The 20,330-nt window shown below is 36.2% G+C and overlaps 2 protein-coding genes across 13 annotated transcripts in view; one reads left to right on the forward strand and one right to left on the reverse strand.

Moving 5' to 3' along the window:
• LOC129575878 (kinase D-interacting substrate of 220 kDa) overlaps window positions 1-11,102 on the forward strand; it is a 32,464-nt gene extending 21,362 nt beyond the window's left edge. For 10 of the 12 annotated variants that reach the window (XM_055460049.1, XM_055460047.1, XM_055460042.1 and 7 more), the window contains 10 exons: window positions 447-2,410; window positions 2,472-2,673; window positions 2,811-3,368; window positions 3,444-3,525; window positions 3,646-3,811; window positions 3,939-4,117; window positions 4,281-4,636; window positions 4,836-5,159; window positions 5,962-6,079; window positions 9,141-11,102. In XM_055460049.1, coding sequence (XP_055316024.1) covers window positions 447-2,410; window positions 2,472-2,673; window positions 2,811-3,368; window positions 3,444-3,525; window positions 3,646-3,811; window positions 3,939-4,117; window positions 4,281-4,636; window positions 4,836-5,159; window positions 5,962-6,079; window positions 9,141-9,721 — 4,530 coding nt within the window. In that variant the 3' untranslated portion in view covers window positions 9,722-11,102. The remainder of the gene's footprint in view (window positions 1-446; window positions 2,411-2,471; window positions 2,674-2,810; window positions 3,369-3,443; window positions 3,526-3,645; window positions 3,812-3,938; window positions 4,118-4,280; window positions 4,637-4,835; window positions 5,160-5,961; window positions 6,080-9,140) is intronic. The other 2 variants (XM_055460043.1, XM_055460041.1) reach the window with 1 other exon arrangement.
• A 174-nt stretch (window positions 11,103-11,276) lies between these two features.
• On the reverse strand, window positions 11,277-12,684 carry LOC129575927 (vitellogenin-like). The gene is made up of 4 exons (XM_055460167.1): window positions 12,665-12,684; window positions 12,214-12,505; window positions 11,691-11,963; window positions 11,277-11,546 (listed from the first exon to the last, which is right to left on the reverse strand). The coding sequence occupies exons 1-4, from the start codon at window positions 12,682-12,684 to the stop codon at window positions 11,277-11,279; spliced, it is 855 nt and encodes a 284-aa protein (XP_055316142.1).
• Between the last annotated feature and the right edge of the window lie 7,646 nt (window positions 12,685-20,330).

Here is a 20,330-nt window from a genome sequence, read left to right on the forward strand (position 1 = left end):
GTTGTATAGAAACAAACACTTTTAGTTATTCTTTCAGCCAGCCGTCTAATTTCGGACTTTTTGGCTACTAGATGACTATAACTGCAGTTGACTACAGTCGAATATTTTGTTCGAGATAATCACTTTTAGTTACTGATAGTCAGCCAAAAAGTCCGAAATTAGACGGCTGGCTAGTCAGTCACAAATTTTTCACAAGGGAATCGATATCAATAAAATTGTAAATGAAAAATTTCAACTTCTAAAAAGAATTTTCGTCAAAAATGATTGAATAAGCATGAAATTCAACGCTCCGAATCGTTTTTAATATGACGATTAAATTTGTTTCATTTACTCTAATCAACAATTTATTTGAATTCAATTTTCTCGTATTAACGACACATTTTTTTCTCTTTCTCTTTCTCTCTTCCCCTTTCGAACTTCATCACGTTCTCATTCACTTCATTTAGAATGGACAAACGGTGCTTATGGTTGCATCGGCAAAAGGTTTGTTACCTTTTGCCCGGGAATTGCTTACACGTGGCGCTGATGTGCAGGCCGAAGATTTTGATAATTGGTCAGCATTGTTGAATGCAGCTAAAAATGGTCACACCGAAGTGGCGCGACTGTTGGTTGAGCATGGTGCTGACATTGAGCATCGTGATATGGGCGGTTGGACGGCTCTCATGTGGAGTGCGTACTACGGTCATACCGAAATCGCGGCCCTACTCCTCGACAAAGGTGCGGATATTTTTGCGCACGGTAACTTCCATTTGGGTTCATTACTGTGGGCTGCTGGTCGCGGTCACAGGGAAATCGTTCAGATGCTGGTGCAACGCGGTGCAAAAGTCAATGTAGGTGATAAATATGGTACAACTGCTTTAGTATGGGCATGTCGTCGTGGTAATGCCGATATTGTTGAAATTCTGTTAAAAGCTGGTGCCAATGTCGATACAGCCGGTATGTATTCGTGGACCGCTCTTCTGGTGGCCGTATCCGGTGGACATCAGGAATGTGTTTCGCTGCTACTTGAGCGCAAACCAAATGTGAATGCCTTAGACAAAGATGGAATGACTGCATTGAGCATTGCATGCCGTGAGGGTTTGCATGAGATTGCATCCGCGCTGATTGCGGCCGGTGCATATGTAAATATACAAGATCGTTCGAATGACACCCCATTAATTCATGCCGTTAAGAATGGCCATCGTAGCGTGGTTGAGTTGCTGCTGAAGCGTCACGTTGACGTCGACATTCAAGGCAAAGATAAGAAAAGCGCTTTGTATACAGCCGTCGAAAAAGGTCATGCATCGATCGTACGTCATTTGCTGACATCAAATCCAGACTTGGAATTGGCTACCAAGGACGGTGACACACCGTTATTACGTGCCGTACGCAATCGTAACTTAGAAATTGTTCAAATGTTGTTGGATCGTCGTGCCAAAGTGACGGCAACCGATCGACGTGGTGATACTGCATTGCATATTGCAATGCGAGCCAGATCGAAAGCCATTGTTGAAGCCTTGCTTAGAAACCCAAAGAATAGCCAGCTGCTGTATCGAGCGAATAAAGCCGGTGAAACGCCTTATGCATTGGACAATGCCCATCAGAAAACAATTCTCGGCCAAGTGTTCGGTGCACGACGACTCAATACCAACGAAGATTCCGAAGGAATGTTAGGCTATGAACTGTATTCGTCGGCGGTGGCCGATGTTTTGAGCGAACCAACGCTCACTACACCAATCACCGTGGGATTGTATGCCAAATGGGGCTCTGGAAAAAGTTTTCTGCTGGCCAAACTGCGTGACGAAATGAATATGTTTGCTCGTCAATGGACCGAACCACCGATCCGAGCACCATGGCTGTTGATTATCGTTTGCTGGCATTTATCCATTTTGATCGGTAGCGTTGTTGGATTGGCCACCTGGTCATACATCTATGGAACCGCTTCGGCACTTATTGCGTTGATCTTCTTCTTTGTGTCATTGCAATTGATCAAATTTTCCAACAATAACTATGACTTCTATTGGCCGTACGCTTTTATGAGTGGCATTATGAAACGATTGGGACGACTGCGACTCATATTGCAAGTGGCATTCTGTCATCCACCCGGCCCACAGAGCAGCTCACAACCGCTACCAGTTCGATTTCATTTTGCCGAAGCGAGCCCGGCTAGTCCAACCGGTGAGCTTGCTGTGGCTGGCATGCTAATCTCCCTGTTTGAAGCCATCGAAAACCATTACGGTGCATTGCCAACACGTTTGTATAGAGCATTCAAGCCAAAGCCATTGAAGGTGTCATCAAGTTGGCGATGGAGACGCATGTGCTGCATACCGCTCGTCCTTCTATTCGAAATCGGATTCCTTGGACTCATTTCAATCGCATCCATTCTCATCGTTTATTTTGGGCACACGAAAGAAGACGAAAATGCCACCAAGTACGTATTATTGGATTTGCTTCTATTTTGTTTTTCTAAATCATAACCGTTGTATTTCCAGGGAAGGGCTCCTTTTGGCACTGTACATCATCGGTGGAATATTGATAGCGGGCACACTGGCGAACATTCATGCATGGGCAAAGGCTCTGAGTTCGCTATTCATTTCGCAAAGTCGACATCTCAAAAAAGCATTGAAAAATAATGAAGGAGCACCATTGACGGCTTTGGGCGCAGAAGTGTCGCTTATGACTGATATGGTTAAGGTGAGCGATATTTGGCATTGATTTTCGTTTGATTTTTTTCGAAATGAAATAAGAAATTGTCCAATACAAGTTTGAAAAGATTACAAGTTTTGAAACAAAAATTAACGTTACCGATTTCTCTGTGTCATTTCAACCAGTGCCTGGATGCATTTACAAAGCAACAAAGTCGTCTGGTGGGAATAGTGGATGCGTTAGATTCATGTGATACGGAACGGATAATAACGGTTTTAAGTTCGATTCAAACATTGTTATCGTCACCAAATCGGCCGTTCGTCATGTTATTGGCAGTCGATCCGCATGTTATAGCCAAAGCAGCCGAAGCCAACAGTCGTCGTCTATTCACCGAAGGTGGAATCGGCGGTCATGATTTTCTTCGGAACTTAGTTCACTTACCAATTTATTTGCAAAATTCCGGACTGCGAAAAGTGCAGCGCGCACAAAACACCGCCATGCTGTTCAGACGAAATGTGGTTGATATTCAAAACGAAGATGTACCGCTGTTGAATCATTCGGCCAGTGTTCGAAAATTGTCCAATGCCTCGGAAATTATGTCAAGCAACGAGAAACTTCGGGCACCAGTGAATCCACCGCGAAATAGCTCGAAAAAACTACGCATGTCGGAATCAATTGCCAGTTCAATTGGTTCCAACTTGCATCGAATGAGCACTATGCCCACGGGACCCATCGATCTATCGGTAATTCCATTCTATCGCTTGGCTTTTTTCGATGAACACATTTTTGAACGGATTTTTTTTTTTTTTTGCTTTCAGAAAATCGTACTCACGGATGATTACTTTAGCGATGTCAATCCTCGTAGTATGAGACGATTGATGAACGTCATCTATATCACGGGTAAATTGTTGAACCAAACTTAAAAATTTAAATTAAATCAAACATTTGAAGTTGAATTGAATTTCGGAAACAATTCATTTTGAAACGAATTTTGATAAAAAAATTAATTAAACAATTCAGTGCGACTGCTGAAAGCGTTCCAGATCGAATTTAGCTGGTATCGCTTGAGTTCATGGATCAATTTAACGGAGCAATGGCCACTGCGAGCGAGTATGATTGTGCTGGAACATGACTTGAGCGGTGATCAAATCGATGATTCGGTTTCACTTCAAACCTTATATGAAAAGTAAGAATTTGTTGAGGAATTTAAAAATTTTGAACTATTCTTAAAAAAATGTTCATTGTTGGAGTTGTTGTTGAACTATTCTCAAATGATTGTAAACTATTTGTGTGTTCATTTTTTCACGATTCAGAGTTCGACCAAAAATTTCGCATTTACGAGACGCTACACCGTTGTTGGAATTGGATCGCGATGAACGGAAATTGGAGGCATTTTTGCAACTTCATAAGCACGACTTGCTCGTTGCTGATTTACGTATCTTTTTACCATTCACCATCAATTTGGATCCATACTTACGAAAAGTGCTGAAAGGTACCACTAGCTCGGTTCATCTCTTTGAATCTTGAACTCGATATTTGTTTCGAACTACCCTAATGACATAAATTCAATTTCATTTCTTCAAATCATAAATCCCAATTTCAAACAATTTTGTGTGCCATTTTTACTACGCATGATTTTTTTTCCACTCCCACAGAGGATCAACAAGCGCTCGAAGATGAGGGTATTGTGATGAAACCAAACATTCCATTATCGATGCCGAATCGTTCGCAGCCTCACGGTCAATTGCCAAATGTGGCGAGCGTAACCAATTTTGGTCAAATGTCAAATCCAATGGTTTCATATCACCAATCGATGATTCCGTACACACAGAACTATTTCGGCAATCAGGCCATTGCAACGCCCGGTTTCATTGCAAACAATTTCCCAGCAAATACAAATCCGAGTGTCGGCGAACCACCAAATCGACGAAAAAGCATCATTGACAATATTAATCCATTTATTAGCGAGCAAAAAGTGCTGCCCACGGCTGATTTATTAAGTGCATTTCCCGTAAGTGACATTTTTGGCAGCGAAAAAAAAAAAATCCGAAAAAAAGGAATTTTTGATCGAGAATAAAATGTCTCTCGAATTCGGAATTTTAATATCAAACAGAATTAAACTCAACATAGATTTCAAAATGAAAGGTAGCAAATCAATTAAATCCATTTCTCCAATTTTTCTCTCGTTTCCCTCTCCCAACCCAATTCAGGAGGACCTGTTACACGTTCGTTTATCAAAGTTGTCGGTTGAAGGTCTGACGGCCCTATTGAAAGAGATTGAAGAATTGGAGCCGGCATTCGATCGTTTGGCGCAGGCATTGCATGAGAATGCAATCAGCGGACGAGTCCTAATACATTGTGATTTAAATGAATTAAAATCATTGCTCGGCTTGAGCTTTGGCCATTGGGAGATCTTTCGTTTGCTGATCAATTGCTTGCGTGATATTGAAAAATTACAGCCAGCAATGAAGCTAACTGAAGTCGATTCGGTGCAGCCAACATTCCAACGACAAAAATCAGTTATCGAGAAACAGGTGAGTTTGGATTTTGACGCATTGCATGGATGTTTTAATGGGTTCAATTTCAAAAAGCTACACTATTACTCTTCAACTACTTTTTTGGATGAAAAAAAAAAAAAATCTTCTTTGAAAGGAAACGAAAATCAAAGTCCTCACTCTTCTGTCACTTTGAAAAGAAAAAAAATCCAAATTTTCTACACCAAATGTTTTTTGCTCTTCAAACATATGAAAAAAATTACCATTTTCATCAACACACAAAACATTAATTTCACATGCAAACATTTGTTTTTCTCGCTGGAATGCAGCCAAAGCTCCATGATTATGAATATCATCAGGTAAATTTATGCACCCCGCAAAACATCTTACCGCCAAATTTAATAAAAAAATCCATTTGCTTCCGATTTGTATTGGCTTGACGCAATGAGGAATTATGGTATTCTTGTAACGCGTATTGTATGAAAGTGTACACCGTTTGTGCACACACTGTGTACATTTCATTACAAAATTGTTACAGATTTGTACACATTCCTCATTGGGGATTTACCTTCTTTTTTTCTTATGACTGATTCCGGCTTTGATTTGAATTTTCATTTTGGAATTCATCATTTTTCATCTCATTCTATTCCACAGAACACAAATTGACCTGTTAATTTCGTAAATTCATTTTATTTGATTATACCCTTGGTCACATTGTGACATGTGACACTAAAATAAATTTCTATCGATTTTCTTCTGAGTGAAACTTGTCCACGCTTTGAAAATGAACCAAAAAGTAAATAAAAATGCCAATGAATTGACTCCACCTCCCCGTGTTTAGGTGACGCTTGAAGAGCAAATGATTTGCGGTGCATTGCAAACGCTAAACGAAGAAGCATTCGAGGATGTGGTGGCAAGTGAACGGCCCAGCCCAACCGGCGGTCCATCAATGTCGACAGGTGAGACGATTGCACTTACACCAATACAAGAAACAGCGGAACATGAACGCTCATTAGCTTATTCAAATGATGACACAACCGATCGTCTTCAGTTGCACACCATAAGCTTTTCCACCAATATCAACAACAGTCTCAGTTACAATAATAATAATAATAATTATAATAATTATAGTAGTAGTCATAGTTTTAGTGTAAGCAATGTGAATAAAGGTCATAATAGCATGGTGCCGGCGGCTGATACTAACAGCATTAACACAAACAATAATAATAACGTGAATAGTGTGGCCGGTTTAAGTGTGCACGAACAATCACAATCATCATATCAAATGCAATCGAATCAAACTAACCCCATGTGTAGTTCATCATCATTAGTGCTTGATCGTGAAACCACCTCCACTGTCATTGACAATAATCATACTGCCATTTCGATAGTCCCAACCAAAACAACATCACCACCACCATCATCCACTGTCATTCTGATGCCTGATGCCAAAGGCACTTGCTCTGAATCCAAACCATCCATTGATGATACACGCCTATAAATTTCTTGCGGCAATGTCAATCACATCCATTTTACTTGAATTTTTAGATTATTTTGTTTTGCTTCTTGTTCGAGTTGTTCTGTGTTCCAAAAATTTGCTCCAAAATATTCGAGCCGATTTCGACTTCTTTGAGCAAGGCATTTGTGTTCTTTTTGGTGAAGCGAATATTTGATGTATTTATTTACGCTATTTTTGGCATTGACAATCTTGTGTCACCCAGTCTAATCGAATGAAAATTACGCGCTTGTAAAGTGTTGTCCAATTGATCTAATCTTGTGTGTTCTATAATATTTATGAGTTGATAAACCAAATCCTTAAAGCTTCTGCCGTGTTTTTTTTTTTTGCTCTTTTAGATGCTAGAAATGTAAATAAAGTCAAATAAAGTGTTTCATTTTATTCTTTCATAGAGTTAAATTGAACAATGTCTTAGAGTATAGTTGAAATGAATTCATTAAATAAAAAGTAGCAGAGTTGTACGAAAACGGCCGTTGAAGGAAAAACTGGCTTTTTTAGGTCAAAGATGAATCGCTTTGCTGAACTGATCTTGAATCAATTGATATGAATGTATGGTATCAATCGATTTAGTTGATATGGAGTACTTGGTCCAAAAATGACATGAGGCTCAGTTCAAAACTGAAGCAATTCGATCTAAAAAAAAAAAAAGCCAGTATTTTCGTTGCCCTTTAAGATATTCGCCGTTGCATTACATTAATCGACAAAGCCGAGTATAACGTTCAATCCATAGTTAACCAATGATTTAATTCAAATAAATATCGCTTTTTTGCTTTGCCAAATGTATTTTAATCTAGAGATATCAGGAATGAAAAATTGTCATAAAAATCACAATTTTGTTCAAAGTGTGAAAACAAATGGATGATTTTTCGATTTGCATGAGACAACGAATCCTGTAGATTTTATTGTGTCTATAACGATCTTCGCATGCGCATCAGCTGTCAACTAATGTCATTTTCCACCAAAGGTCTTTGTTTTCAACGCATTGTGGCTTGCATCTGTCATCAGAATGAAATCTATGTCTCTGCTTCGTAAAGAGTAATTAAGTATCACACACTTGGGAGATTATCTCAACTATATCGAACATTTTCATTACTTTTCCGCACGCACAGAAAAAGTGGGGAAGAAAGAGTTGCTTGTTTTGATACGGTATATTCCAAGGTGTTTGGACGGTATTATTTTTTTCTGTTTGTTTACGATTTGTTATAATTTATCCAGTGGAACCTATAAAATAAATGGTGTTTGAAATTGCATGCATTAAAATGGTAAAATGGAACTTAGAACGGTGATTGGATCGTTCTTGCACTTTGTTTTTGTTGTTATTGTGGTGGTGAGTTTTGGGAAACGGCTTGAGAAATGAGTAATAATATCTAGTCAGTTCAAATGAAATCTACTTGTTTTGGCTTTGAAACGAAAGATGACAACGATTGGAAGAACGACGGGTTAGTTTGATGGTTTTCTTTCACCGGACTGTTCTATAGATTGATTTATGCATTTTTCTTCTGACGAAAATTGAACATTATCGTTAAATATCCCGTCGGGCGATGACAATTCGAACCTGCAAAGGAGTTTGAATCGAAGAATTTGAACTTCTGACCAGGTTCGAATTGAAGGGAGTCGACTATATTCATACAATGATATTAAACCCTTGCTGGAACCTAGTTCAAGCGCCCTGAATATTTCAAATCCAAATTTCGGATTGAATATAATGGCCTGATCCTTTCCGGATGTTTTTTTTTGCATACACTTATTGCAATTAGATGCCACAGTGCGAGCTGTTTCTATCAGTAAACTGAAGTAATGATATTTTTTTCCACATTTCCATCCATATTGCGATTTTTTTCCGTTCAATCGTTAATTTCATCATAATCATCCCCCCAAAAAAACTGCCCCTACTATAAAACTCCCTTTTATCCAGAATTAGACGAATCGAATTATTCGAAAAATTCTTGAAAATTAAATAAAAATTGAAATTAAAACAATTCAGCTTTAAATGAATTCGAATTTCAATCATGTTTGATGAATTATTAAATTGATAGCTTCAAGACTTGAGTAAATCATTTGGTCTGTCCAAAGACGATGAATCTTACAATAAAAAGTGCTCTTTCTTTCCATCCGTAAGAAAAAATGGAATAAAAATGCGTTCGAACCATTGCAATTTTTCGAATAATTCATTCCGACTCACGTCATGTACATATATGTACTATAGTATATCAAAGCAAAATTTCTCGTTGTTCTGTAGAAACTAATCATGTAAATGTCATTTGATCGATGCTCTCATCAACATCATGCCTAAATAAAACAAAATCCCCCGAAAACTGTCGAAGAATCGAATCTGGCTTCAATTGAATTGGCGTTCGTTTTTTTTTAAATTTTCCGTTTAGCTAATTGCGAAAACAAAACAAAAAATCAAAAAATTACCATCAAATTTTTACGTATTTTCTCCATGAATTTCGTTTTTTTTTTTGTTTTTTTCTTTCGTTTTTCTTTTCTTCCTCAATCTACAGATTTTAGCGATTATCCCTTGCCTTCGGTTAGTGCATGTCCGTCGTTAGCCAGTTCACCGGTAGTGGCACGCCGTGATTCAATTCTCAAGCACTCGGGAAGTGTGAAAAATACCGATCGTCGTGTGTCGATCAAGCAAAATCAGCCGATTGTTCTCGAGTATCTAAGCGAAAAGAGGCCATCGGTGCAGTTACAACATGCGGCCACTGCGATCAATCTACAACAACAACAACAACAGCAACAACAGTCATCGACAGCGAATGGAAGTTTGGGTAAATTAAATGCGCGACCAGCATCATTAATTTTAACGAAAGGCGATAGACCGACATTTAAGCTCATTCGAACGCCATCAATTGATCAGGATCAAGATGATGCAACAGTAATCAATACCACGAATTTTACAGATTTTAATGCAATGCAACAACGATCGACGACGACGATGATGATGATGAATGCAAACCATCATTTGGCCGCAACCGATTTGAATGCCAAAGACGATGACGATGAAGATGAATCGGCGCCGCTTGTGCAATACGGTGACAAAGAACTAACCAAAATTTCTAGTTCAACCAATCATTCGTAGCACATGACATTGGTAACCGGTTCGAAGGAGCATAAACCAACATTTTTGTGCTCCAAAATTCAATTTCGATGGCATTCGAAGTAACAATACAGTTCTTCGGGCCATCCGAAATTTTTCTTTTTGTAAATAATTTTTTTTTGTTCGTGAAAATGGAGAAAAATCGGTGATTTTTTTAAATCCAAACAAATTATATTTAATTATTAATATATATATATATAGAGTTAAATGTCATATTTTTGCTATGATGCCAAGTTTAATAATGAATTTTATAGCAAACGGATGATTGATTTGAACATTTATTGCCGCACAGACATCCAATAAATTTTCCATTGTTTCTTTTCCTCGTCAGCTATACATAGTCTGTAGTTTAAAACTCCTATTACTGATAGAGTGGGTATACATTTTACCATTAGAATGATCCGTGCAGTGCCCTTTTCCAGACAAAACTACAGAATTTTCCCCTTTTAGAGACATATCTACATCCTGGATATATATTCAAATTGCCTATATCCTTACAGATGTTGATATTTTCAAGCTCTACATTTGATTCACACGAAGAAATATGAGAGTCAACGAGATTTTTGTTTGAAATTGATTGAATCAATTTTAATCTGAATATCTAAGACAAAATGATGATTTTCTTCTCTCTTTTTTTGGAAATTCGTTTTTTCGCCCAATGAAATTTATGAATATGAATTCTAAATAGAAAATTAATGTGCATCTTACAATAAAATTAAACAGAAATGAGACTAAGCAAGCAAAGCTATGGTCGCGCTTATTTTGCACCGCTTTCGTATGCAAACACCACAATTTTATATATGGCCAAACAAGCAAATGAGACAAATAGTAGAAGAGCCGAAGTTAGAGCGTTGAGATTAAGTAAGAGATTTTAATGGGCATGAATCAAAGAGGCTTCCATTTCACTTTTATACCAAACGTTTAATTACAATTTTAATTGTTGAATTAGCGGCGTGAAAGTATTGAAGAATGGATGATTAGCAAGAAATCGCTTTAGTATACAATCACGTTAGAGGAATCCGTTTTCAAAATCCTCTTTTTCCCTCAAACTGGCGAATACAAGCACATGACTCAGTGACAGCAAAATACCGAATGAAAATGAAAGAGCGTATGGTTTGAATGGTTCATTCGGAATGTTGTTCGGGCGGTGAAATTGAGCACTTTTCTATTTTGATTCATTTTTTCTCGTGTGTACAATTAATTACCCTAGCCGGTGAAGTGAAGTGTGTTTTTGTTTTTGTATCGATTACACTAGATTTAAACGGAACGTTTTAGAGCGTTTTTGTGATGCAGATATTATATAAAACGTTGTTGAAGTTAATAAAATAGTTTTGAAATAGAGAATATGTTCATTGATGGTAAATTTTTTTTCTGCGAAATAAAGAAAACCGTCTTTTTTGAAATAAAAAGACAAAAAAATGCACACACGATATTTTATGTAGAAACTTTGTTGTTTTATTCAAATCTTGAACTATTTTTCGTTTTTCTTATAAATAAAGCAGCTTAAAAATAAATAAATACAGTTGTTTGTGAGTTTTTATTGCATTCTGCGTTGAAATGGCCTCTGGTGATGGAACAGCCTTGGTGGCAGTCGAACTCGGAATGGCGCTCGCATTGAAGCTCGGAATGGCACATTCATCGGTCTCATTGGTGGCGCCATTTGCAGCGGATGCATAGGTCCGTAGAAATGATGAGGAGGTGGCATTGATGGTTGAAAACCATTGTGTGCAGGTAAATAAGGCATTTGCATTGGTGCCATTACGTGTGGTGACATATTGTATCCCATCGAATATCCAGCTTGTGGTACCTTTTGAAGTAAAATGGAAAATGATTAGTTTTTGAAGTAAATTAAAGGCAATCTTCAGCAATCATAGTTCAGAAATAGCAATGAAACCTGCTTTAATCGTCGAACAAGTGAAATTAATTCGAATTTTGTGTGTATCATACTAACCGGAACATATATAATTTGAGGCTGTTCATTTGAAGGTGATTTTCTTGATTCTGATTTCCGTTGATTGTCGTGAGATGAATGATGCGATCGAGATGATCTTGACGATGGTGATGTTCTTTGGCTTCGTTTCTTTTCTTCTTTGTCGCGAAGATATTTGTCAAAACGTTGCTTTCGTCTTATTTGACGCCGTGACTTTTCGGTGTTCTTTCGTACGGACGTCAAACGTTGTCGTTCTCTACGCGGATCAGTATAGTAGGGTCTTTCTTCTTCATCCTGGAAATTAAAAAATTAAATAATGAATCAGTTAGATACGAATTATGATGAATTGACAAAAAATTATGAATTGGAAGTTGTGCATTTCATAAAAAAAAAGAAGAAAGAAACAGCTTTATGTGTGAGATTAGAAAAGCAAATTTTCACGCGAAAAAATGGAATTGATTTTGAAATTTGTTCAAAAAGCGAGTTGTTAGCGAATCAGCAAAGTGATTTTGAATAAAAAATGAATAAATAAAAGAAAACATACCGATGACGAAGATGAAGAAGTCGATGACGACGATGAGGAGGACGATGAAGAAGCGCTTCTTCGATGATGTCGCGAAGCACGTCCATTGCGAACTTGACACTCGTTTGATTTATTCTCACGTTGGTTTGAAGAAACGCCGGATGTTGTTGCTGTCGATGATAAACTCTCCATCAATTCGATATTATCTGCGGTCAATTCCAATTCAATTTGGTCTTCTTCGGAATTTGCCATTCCTTTCGATGACCGACTTGTCGCTGTATTTATACGGAAAGTTGATTTCGACGGATTTAATCTGTATGAAAAAAAGTGTTTGAAAAAAGTTTTCAAAAAATTTCAATATTTATTGAAAAGTAAGTTTTAAAACGAATGTTTTCGAATTGGTTCTATTCAATCGTCCCATTTTGTACTGCAAAAAATGAATCACACAGAAAACTATTAAATTATTACTCACTTTTTGTTTGTATTTGCCATGGCTCGAGCTCAAAAAATTCTTTTAACACTTGGTAAGAAAAAAGCGTTTCTACAAGATAAAAAACTCTTGTGATAATTAGCGGAAAAAACGTGTTGCAACAAGCACTTCTGTCTTTGAACAACGATCGTAAAGTGACCAGTCCATGGTCAATGCTGAAAATATATACTTCAGTCGATTCGAAGTGACCTGCAATTAACGTTGGCTCCTTTTCATCCTTGAAATTTTTTGCTGATTTTCGACTCATTAGCTCCACCCCTTTTGCATGCTTAGAGACAGCTTTTTGGTTTTCCTGTGCAATATGCGTTTTTCGACAAAAATCCGGTGGAAAATAGAAAATTTGCACGTTTGTTGATTTCGGTATGAGTTATAACGGTTTTTGACAACAAATTCAGTTATTATAATGTATTTTGTAGTCAATTCTCTATATTTTCTGGGATTGAAGCCAGTGAAGCGAATTTTTAATTTTTTTTTTGTCCATTTTTATCGACGAAGATATTCTAAGAAGAAGAAATAAGCCGACTTCATTTTTTTTTGGATTTCATAGACAATTTGATTGAAAAGTGAAGCTGAGATAAAAAATGAAAATTAATCATTCAAAGCGATCAAATCATTTTTGACCCATAGAAAATCGTAGAAAATAATCAGAAGAAAAAATCCATTTTCGAACAAAGTTCATAACTAAAACAACGTATGCATTGTATTCCACTCGAAATTGATGGTGATTGGTCCGACAATGTATATTCTTCTTTCAATTGGCCCATTCCATTCGATTCACATGTAGCAGGTGAGTAAACGTTTTTTGGGTTGGACTATTTATGCAAATGAACGCAACAAATTTCAACAGAAAAAAACCATTTTTTGCATTCAAAGATGAGATGTTTCAGGTACACATCGTCGTTCTGCTGCAGTTAATCTTTCTAAAAACAAGCAGCCATATATTATGCAAATTTTTTGCTATGTTCATTACGGGTGCGCTATGGATTCTGTTAACTAACGGATCTTTCTTTGTTGTCGCTTTCGCTTTATGCACTCAAATGCCTCCGTGATGATACACATTACACACAACGGACAAATGCAACGTATGCAGAATGTGAACAAAGCAGCCAAATCAATGATTTCATATGGTCAGATGTTCGTTTTTTAGTTTCTTTTGCGGATTAGGTTTTATAACACTGGCCTAATCCTCCGTTTCGGCTTCGTTAAGGGCAGTAAAGTAGCAGTGGTCGAGCAATCACAGGTAGTTTCGAGCATGTACGAAAGCATGACTAATTTGATCCGGCTCATCTCAAGTGTGTCGCATGCAAAACATTCTCTCCGATCCGTAAAAAACATTTTTTGTATCAAAAAAAAAATGCAATTTTTTTTTTCAAATGCCAAAATTTACCGATGGACACTTCGTCAGATGTGCTAGAGGATTATAGTCATTCTACCGGTGTTCGTTAACGAAATGCAAAGCGGTTTTGTGGTTCAAATCCAATGTCAACAAATCGTAAAATTTTATGACAAACACTATAAAACGTTTGACTTATCCTTGAAAATCCAAGAAAATCCCTCTGATTGTCCGTTTACTTACTTTTCATTCTTGGATTGTTTTTTTGCAGAGAAAAATTGATCGCTGAAAATGATTCGATTGCAGAAAATGCCGGCTAATCAGAGCTATGCATTGCGAATCAAATCTACGTACACTCGAATTTTTCGTTTTTAATTCTTTTGCCAAATAATCGATTCAGATTGGCAGCATTCGAGTTGAAAGATTATGATTTACGAAAATTTTCGATCAAATGCATTTGGCCGTAATTGACGTCTGCATTCCGAAATTCAAAGTGGAAACGGAAATTCGTCTGAAGCACATCCTGCAAAATGTACGCAATTTACACAAGCAACACGTGAATATTGAACATGAAAAGAAAATCATTTTATATTATCAGAAACAGATGATTTCATATAATAAATGTGTCTATTTGGGGATGGCTGAACTGTTTTCGTCAAAAACAGATTTGAGTGGTGCTGTTGATTCGAAAGAGAATTTTTATGTTTCCAATGTAATCCACAAAGCAATCATTGAATTTAGTGAGGAATACAATGAGGCTGACGCTGTCACAGGTGAATCTTTCGAGGTGCCAATCAACTGATTTCAATTTTATGCTGACATAATTTTTTTGAAGAAACCATTTAAAAAACCAAGATCAGACGTCCTTCATTCATCGCTGAACATCCATTTATCTATCATATATGGGACAAGGTTAACAAAATCCCAATCATAAGTGGTCGCATAAAAAGTCGTGTGACTCTAAAGCAATGACAACATGCAACTTTTAGCAAATGATATAAACGTTAAAGAACATTTAAACTGACACAACCAAATTGTTTGCTGTCGTACTTTGTCCCGCTCACACCAACTCTCACACTGACTCGTTCGTGCACGAATTTCTGTTAGCGTAAAAGAGACGTTGTTCGCAGTAAACTCAGTTTAGATGTTCTTTAAAAAAAAAAAAAGGAAAAAAATTCAAACTTGAATGAAAATTGTTGTTCACATTTACATTTAGTTTTACACGCTACAACCCAAAAAATGTAAAACATCAATTGGTTTTATTCGTATCTTATTTTCGTCACTAACTTTTTCCTTGGCAAATTCTCGTTGCGAATAGAACCATTTTCAAAAAGATCATTCATTCATTGTATTTTCGTAAAGTCAATGAAAATAAATGATTTTATTTCATTCCAAGTTAATTCAATTCGTTCATCAAAATTGCGCCACAATCAATGTCATGATCATTATGTCGTTATGCTAACATTGGAATAGTGTGAGTTTTTGACATGTTCAATTGATGAATATTCCGTCAATTGGTCGTTTATGGATGGACTTGAATTACTTTATTAATTTCGTTAATCTTCATAATATTTTAAGTATTGAGAGAACTTTTTGAATTTGGAAATATTTTTTTTATTTATTTTATAGATAATTTACATCTTCCAAAAATGAAGGCTGCAACCAAATGCATTTTTACTTATTACTTTCGTAACTTTGAGTGCTTGCTCTCCTAATGACGATGATAATCTTCAGGGCACTTATTCTATCAAAGGATTGGGCACAAGACGTAGACAATATTTGTATGGAGTAACTAAAGAGAATTTATCGTTTCGAATCCTTAATAGGGAAGCTTTCAATTTAGTTATGAGCGCATATAATTTGGGAAAGAAAATATACATCGGAGGAGATTCTGAGCATAAAACTTTTTATATGGGTAACAATTTGTGATTGAAGATTAAATTGATATGTTCCAGCATTTCAATCCAAATTACTTTATCGGTGACCATACAAAATAATATTACTTTTCCGTGTCAAGGGAAAGTATAGGAATTGGTCCCGAAAACTTAACAAAACTTGGTTTAAGTTCAAAGATGAGACATTTTCAATTTGATCCTGGGGAAAAACCTCAAAAAATTGATTCTGCAAGTTTGAAGCCAATCGGAGTCGATTACCGGGTACCTCCCATACAAAAATTTCGTAATTTCGACTAAAATGAACGATTTTTCGGCAATTTTGTATGGGAGGTATCCGTAAATCGATTCCGATTGGCTTCAAACTTTCAGAGGTTTCATTCTTCAGAGGAAAAAATAAGATTCTGGAAGTTTCATGTTGATCGCATTTGCAGAAGTTTGGTTTTTGACCTTCAATTTTTGTCGAAATTTTCTTGGAAAAAATTGAGGGTCAAAAACCAAATTTGTGCATATCTGAATAGATATCTCATTTTTTCGCCAAAAAATGAAACCTCAGAAAGTTTTGAGCTAATCGGAGTCGATTAACGGGTACCTTCCATACAAAATTGCCGAAGTTTTAACCGAAGTGACCGATTTTTCACTAGAAAACTGCCTTTATTCAAGAAAATTCACAAAGAATAAAAAGTTCGGCATTACGAATGTAATTCTTTTTATGTTTCAATAAAGATTATTAATGTTCTTTCACGGAAATTGATGTTTTTTTACTCTTGTTTATGGACATTTCTTTGAATCAATTAATAAATTTTTGTTTTTGTAACATTGAAAAGAGATGTTTTATCATGATAGTATAGTATAGACAATCATGCTTGAAACCACTATGATCGTGAATGTTCGAAAATACGAACCTGTTGTACATCTGCTGTGGTAAAATTACATTATGGCGGCAAATTGTGTCGCTGAGCATAAAAATGAAAATACAGATCTGTTACTGAAAGAACTGAACATGAAGAATTGTTTCTTAAAAACGGAACATGCGTCTCCATTATCACGAGCGAAACATGAACTGCTGAGAATATTCGTTGGACATGTTCCGATGCGTTGTTAGATGTCAATTTTGAACAATTTGCACGCAAAAATAACACTTCAAAATCATTTTTCGTTCATTTGAGCCGTGATTGATAAAATTTTGTTTGATTTTCCTTTATTTTTTATTGAGCACAAAATAATTGTCCATTGATCGATAAAGCAAAGACGACATACTTTGTCAAAAAAAAATTAGAATTTGTCCCGAATTTCGATCACAAAATGTTTGTGTTGATCATAAATATGGGTACATCATTAAGTGAGAGAATAAGTTACGTTTTTGAATCAATACACACATGAAATCGTTGATGTTTGATCGGAGCCAACATCAAATGTGTATTACGTCCATTCTTTACGGTAGAGAAGCAGCTACTACATCAGCATTTCTTATCGTTTTACGGGGCCATCCTTTTGTTCGATCATGCAGATAGAGCAAGTCTCGCACTAAAACAAATAGAAATTTGATTAGATTGTTGCATTTCCATGAATCAACTATATTGGATAAACAGAAAAGGTAAAGTATTTACTCTGCGAAAAATTCAATATGCACAAGAGGCTCAATAACAAATCCTTTTCCAATTTTGGCGAATTTATAATGTCTGCTATAGCTTTCCTTAAGCCTAATTCAGGGGGTAGTGTCCATGCATCCTGCGTAGCAAAGCCGTAGACTATTACAATGATGGTTAATAGTATAGGTATGAACAGAAGGACAATGATAAAAGGACCGAGTTTCGACCAATCGATAAATCTACTTGTAATTTCACGTTCTTTTCCAGAAGAAAGCGTATACAGAGCGACGCCGGCTAAATTGAAAAAAAAAACTTTGATAATTGTTCTATGTATGAATATTCGATTTTCAGACGAGCGTACCAAACAGTATCAAATACATTTGATCCAAATAGATAAAAGAGAAACCCCTTTGGCTCAATATTGTTGGATTGAAAACGGGAACTATTGATGTATACAGCAGGATAAATCCAATGATGCAATAAATCGCGCGGAATGTTGTTACGTATTTTAGTTGATTCTCTTCCGTCTGAAAATGCGAAAGAATTTTTAGTGAATTCATAACTATTATAATAAATTATAATGGCATTGAAATATTTTATTTGTTCAGCTTACTCCACGAATCGAATGGTAGACTAAAGTGAGATGATTCAATGTGTTCATAAGCGGATACAAGATTAGAACATATCCACAAACAAGTACCCGAAGAAGCACAATATTAGTAAACCAGGGTTTGGTTTCAAAATCATTTAGTATGGATTGGATAAATTCTGAGTTATCCTCGTATAATGCAGAAGCACCGTTCACAGCCGCAATCAACGATAGACAAACCACCGTTTCACTAAGCACAAATGTTATAATCTCGTATGTAATTTTTAAACGACGATTCTCAGCGAAAAATAAGTTATGGAATATGTAAAATCCCATAACAAACATTGTCAGAGCATATGCTATTTCATATGGTGTTAGTGATATGGTTCCATCCTGTGAATATAGTCAATAATTTATTAAAGAAATATCGATCGATTTATTAAATGTTTTATCGTACGATTTTTACCAAAAAAACACGCCATAATTGTGTTAATCCAATTAAAGCAATGTGAAAAAGGACAGCGAATGTCAATAAAAAGTAAATTGTAGTTTTTTTTCTTGGTTTTTGGATAAACTTCACGATTTTCTGTATCAATTCCATTGTTTCGTATTAATTTTGTACGTTGGTTGGAAAAAATGTACTGCGACTCAAACAAAGTAATGGCTGATTGTAAACAACCCTCGATCAAAGCGCAACATTAGACTGATGCATCTGTGCATTTGGTGATCTAGAACAGATGCAGTTCTATGGGCGAAATTGTGACTGTGTTGGCAATACACACAATACAATGAAATACATGTGTACATGGTTGTTTTCACATCGACACATATTCGATCCTTATGTGTTGATACTATGTGAAATGCACCCCACACACATATGTATAGTGTATAGTCACGCACACTCAGGCAAACGGCAATGTACACATGTATGCATTCGTCTTAAGTCAGATGTTCAAATGAACTCATTGCTTTGAATTCAAAGAATGGACAATGGAACCATATGTGGTTTGAAATATATTTTCGCTCGCTACAAATTCAATTCATAATAAAAAAAATTCAAATATTTTTTCAAAAAGTCAACATTTATTTTCAATCGAGATTTTGTAAGAGATCATTTGTAAAATTGTTGAGTATAGTTCTTGCGCAGTATACATTTTTCCCCAAATTTGTTCATAAAACAAATTTCAGATCTGTTCATATTTTTTTTCGTTGAAGAAAAGGTTCATTTTAGTTAGTAGAAAGCCAAATTTTTGTAACTATTTCATGCCCGGAGAAAGAAGCAGACTTTTCATACAACTTACGTAGATGGATCTATTTCATTCATACGAATTGGTTTGTTTCATTTCAATCAAGCCAAAATTGGTGATGCCACTTTTGGTGGCCAATTCCGTTGCCAAGTAAACCTTGTACGGTACATAGATCGTGACTTTTCGTGCTCCGGCCAATTTTTCTCGTTCTGTATTCCACATTTCCAGTTCAAGTATCTCTTCCGACTCAAAAAAATGGATTAACTTCCTAAAAAAAATTCGATTGTTGAATGAATGGTAGAATATCGACCGATCCTTTATCTAAATAAAGACGTTCGATATTTCTTTACAAGGTTCGATTAACCAGGAACCAGCACATTCCGCAGTTTCAGCATATGCGTTCAAGTCGATATCAACTCAGGCGATACTTTCACATTTGGCGGTGACAAGTTTTTCCAAAAATTGTGTTTCAGGCAATTGATCTCAATACACATTTGATTTTGCATTTATGTGTAAACGATTGTAAAAACCATGAGCATGAAGTCTGTACACCAAATCCCATAAAGGTTTTCCAGAAAAGCAAAGCAAAGCAAAGCAAAGCAATTTGTATTCTCTTGTGGATTTCAACTCAAATGTATCCAGTTTTACTTTAGAATTGAGCAATGCATCTCTGTTGGACCATAATACAAACGAAACGCACGAAAAACTGTGTATATTGGGATTACGTTCGAAGAATGTACTAAGTTCATCTATTTTATCTGTGGCACCTTGCACGCACAATTCCAAATGTTCAAGCTTTTACTCCCGATAATTGAAGTCGACGCACATTTCTATCTCAGGAGAACGTCGTATATGGCTGTACAAGTTACTTCGATGTTTGGCAAAATTTTCGAAATATATTTAACTATTCCCTGATTCAGGCATACATTTGTGAGAGTAAGTTTTTTGTACAGGTGAGCGGAGTAAGAGAGTATGATTCATACTCCTACTCCTAC

The sequence above is a fragment of the Sitodiplosis mosellana genome, unplaced genomic scaffold, assembly GCF_009176505.1.
Source record: "Sitodiplosis mosellana isolate CC-2019 unplaced genomic scaffold, AAFC_SMos_1.0 Smas_scaffold_6170, whole genome shotgun sequence".
NCBI classification, from domain to species: domain Eukaryota; kingdom Metazoa; phylum Arthropoda; class Insecta; order Diptera; family Cecidomyiidae; genus Sitodiplosis; species Sitodiplosis mosellana.

Excerpts from the sequence above, each read along its gene's own strand:
- LOC129575927 (XM_055460167.1), bottom strand. The coding sequence starts at position 12,684 with ATGGCAAATACAAACAAAAA. Across the intron at positions 11,964-12,213 it reads CTTCTTCATCTTCGTCATCG|GATGAAGAAGAAAGACCCTA; the intron begins GTATGTTTTCTT and ends TTTAATTTCCAG. Across the intron at positions 11,547-11,690 it reads CTCAAATTATATATGTTCCG|GTACCACAAGCTGGATATTC; the intron begins GTTAGTATGATA and ends TTACTTCAAAAG.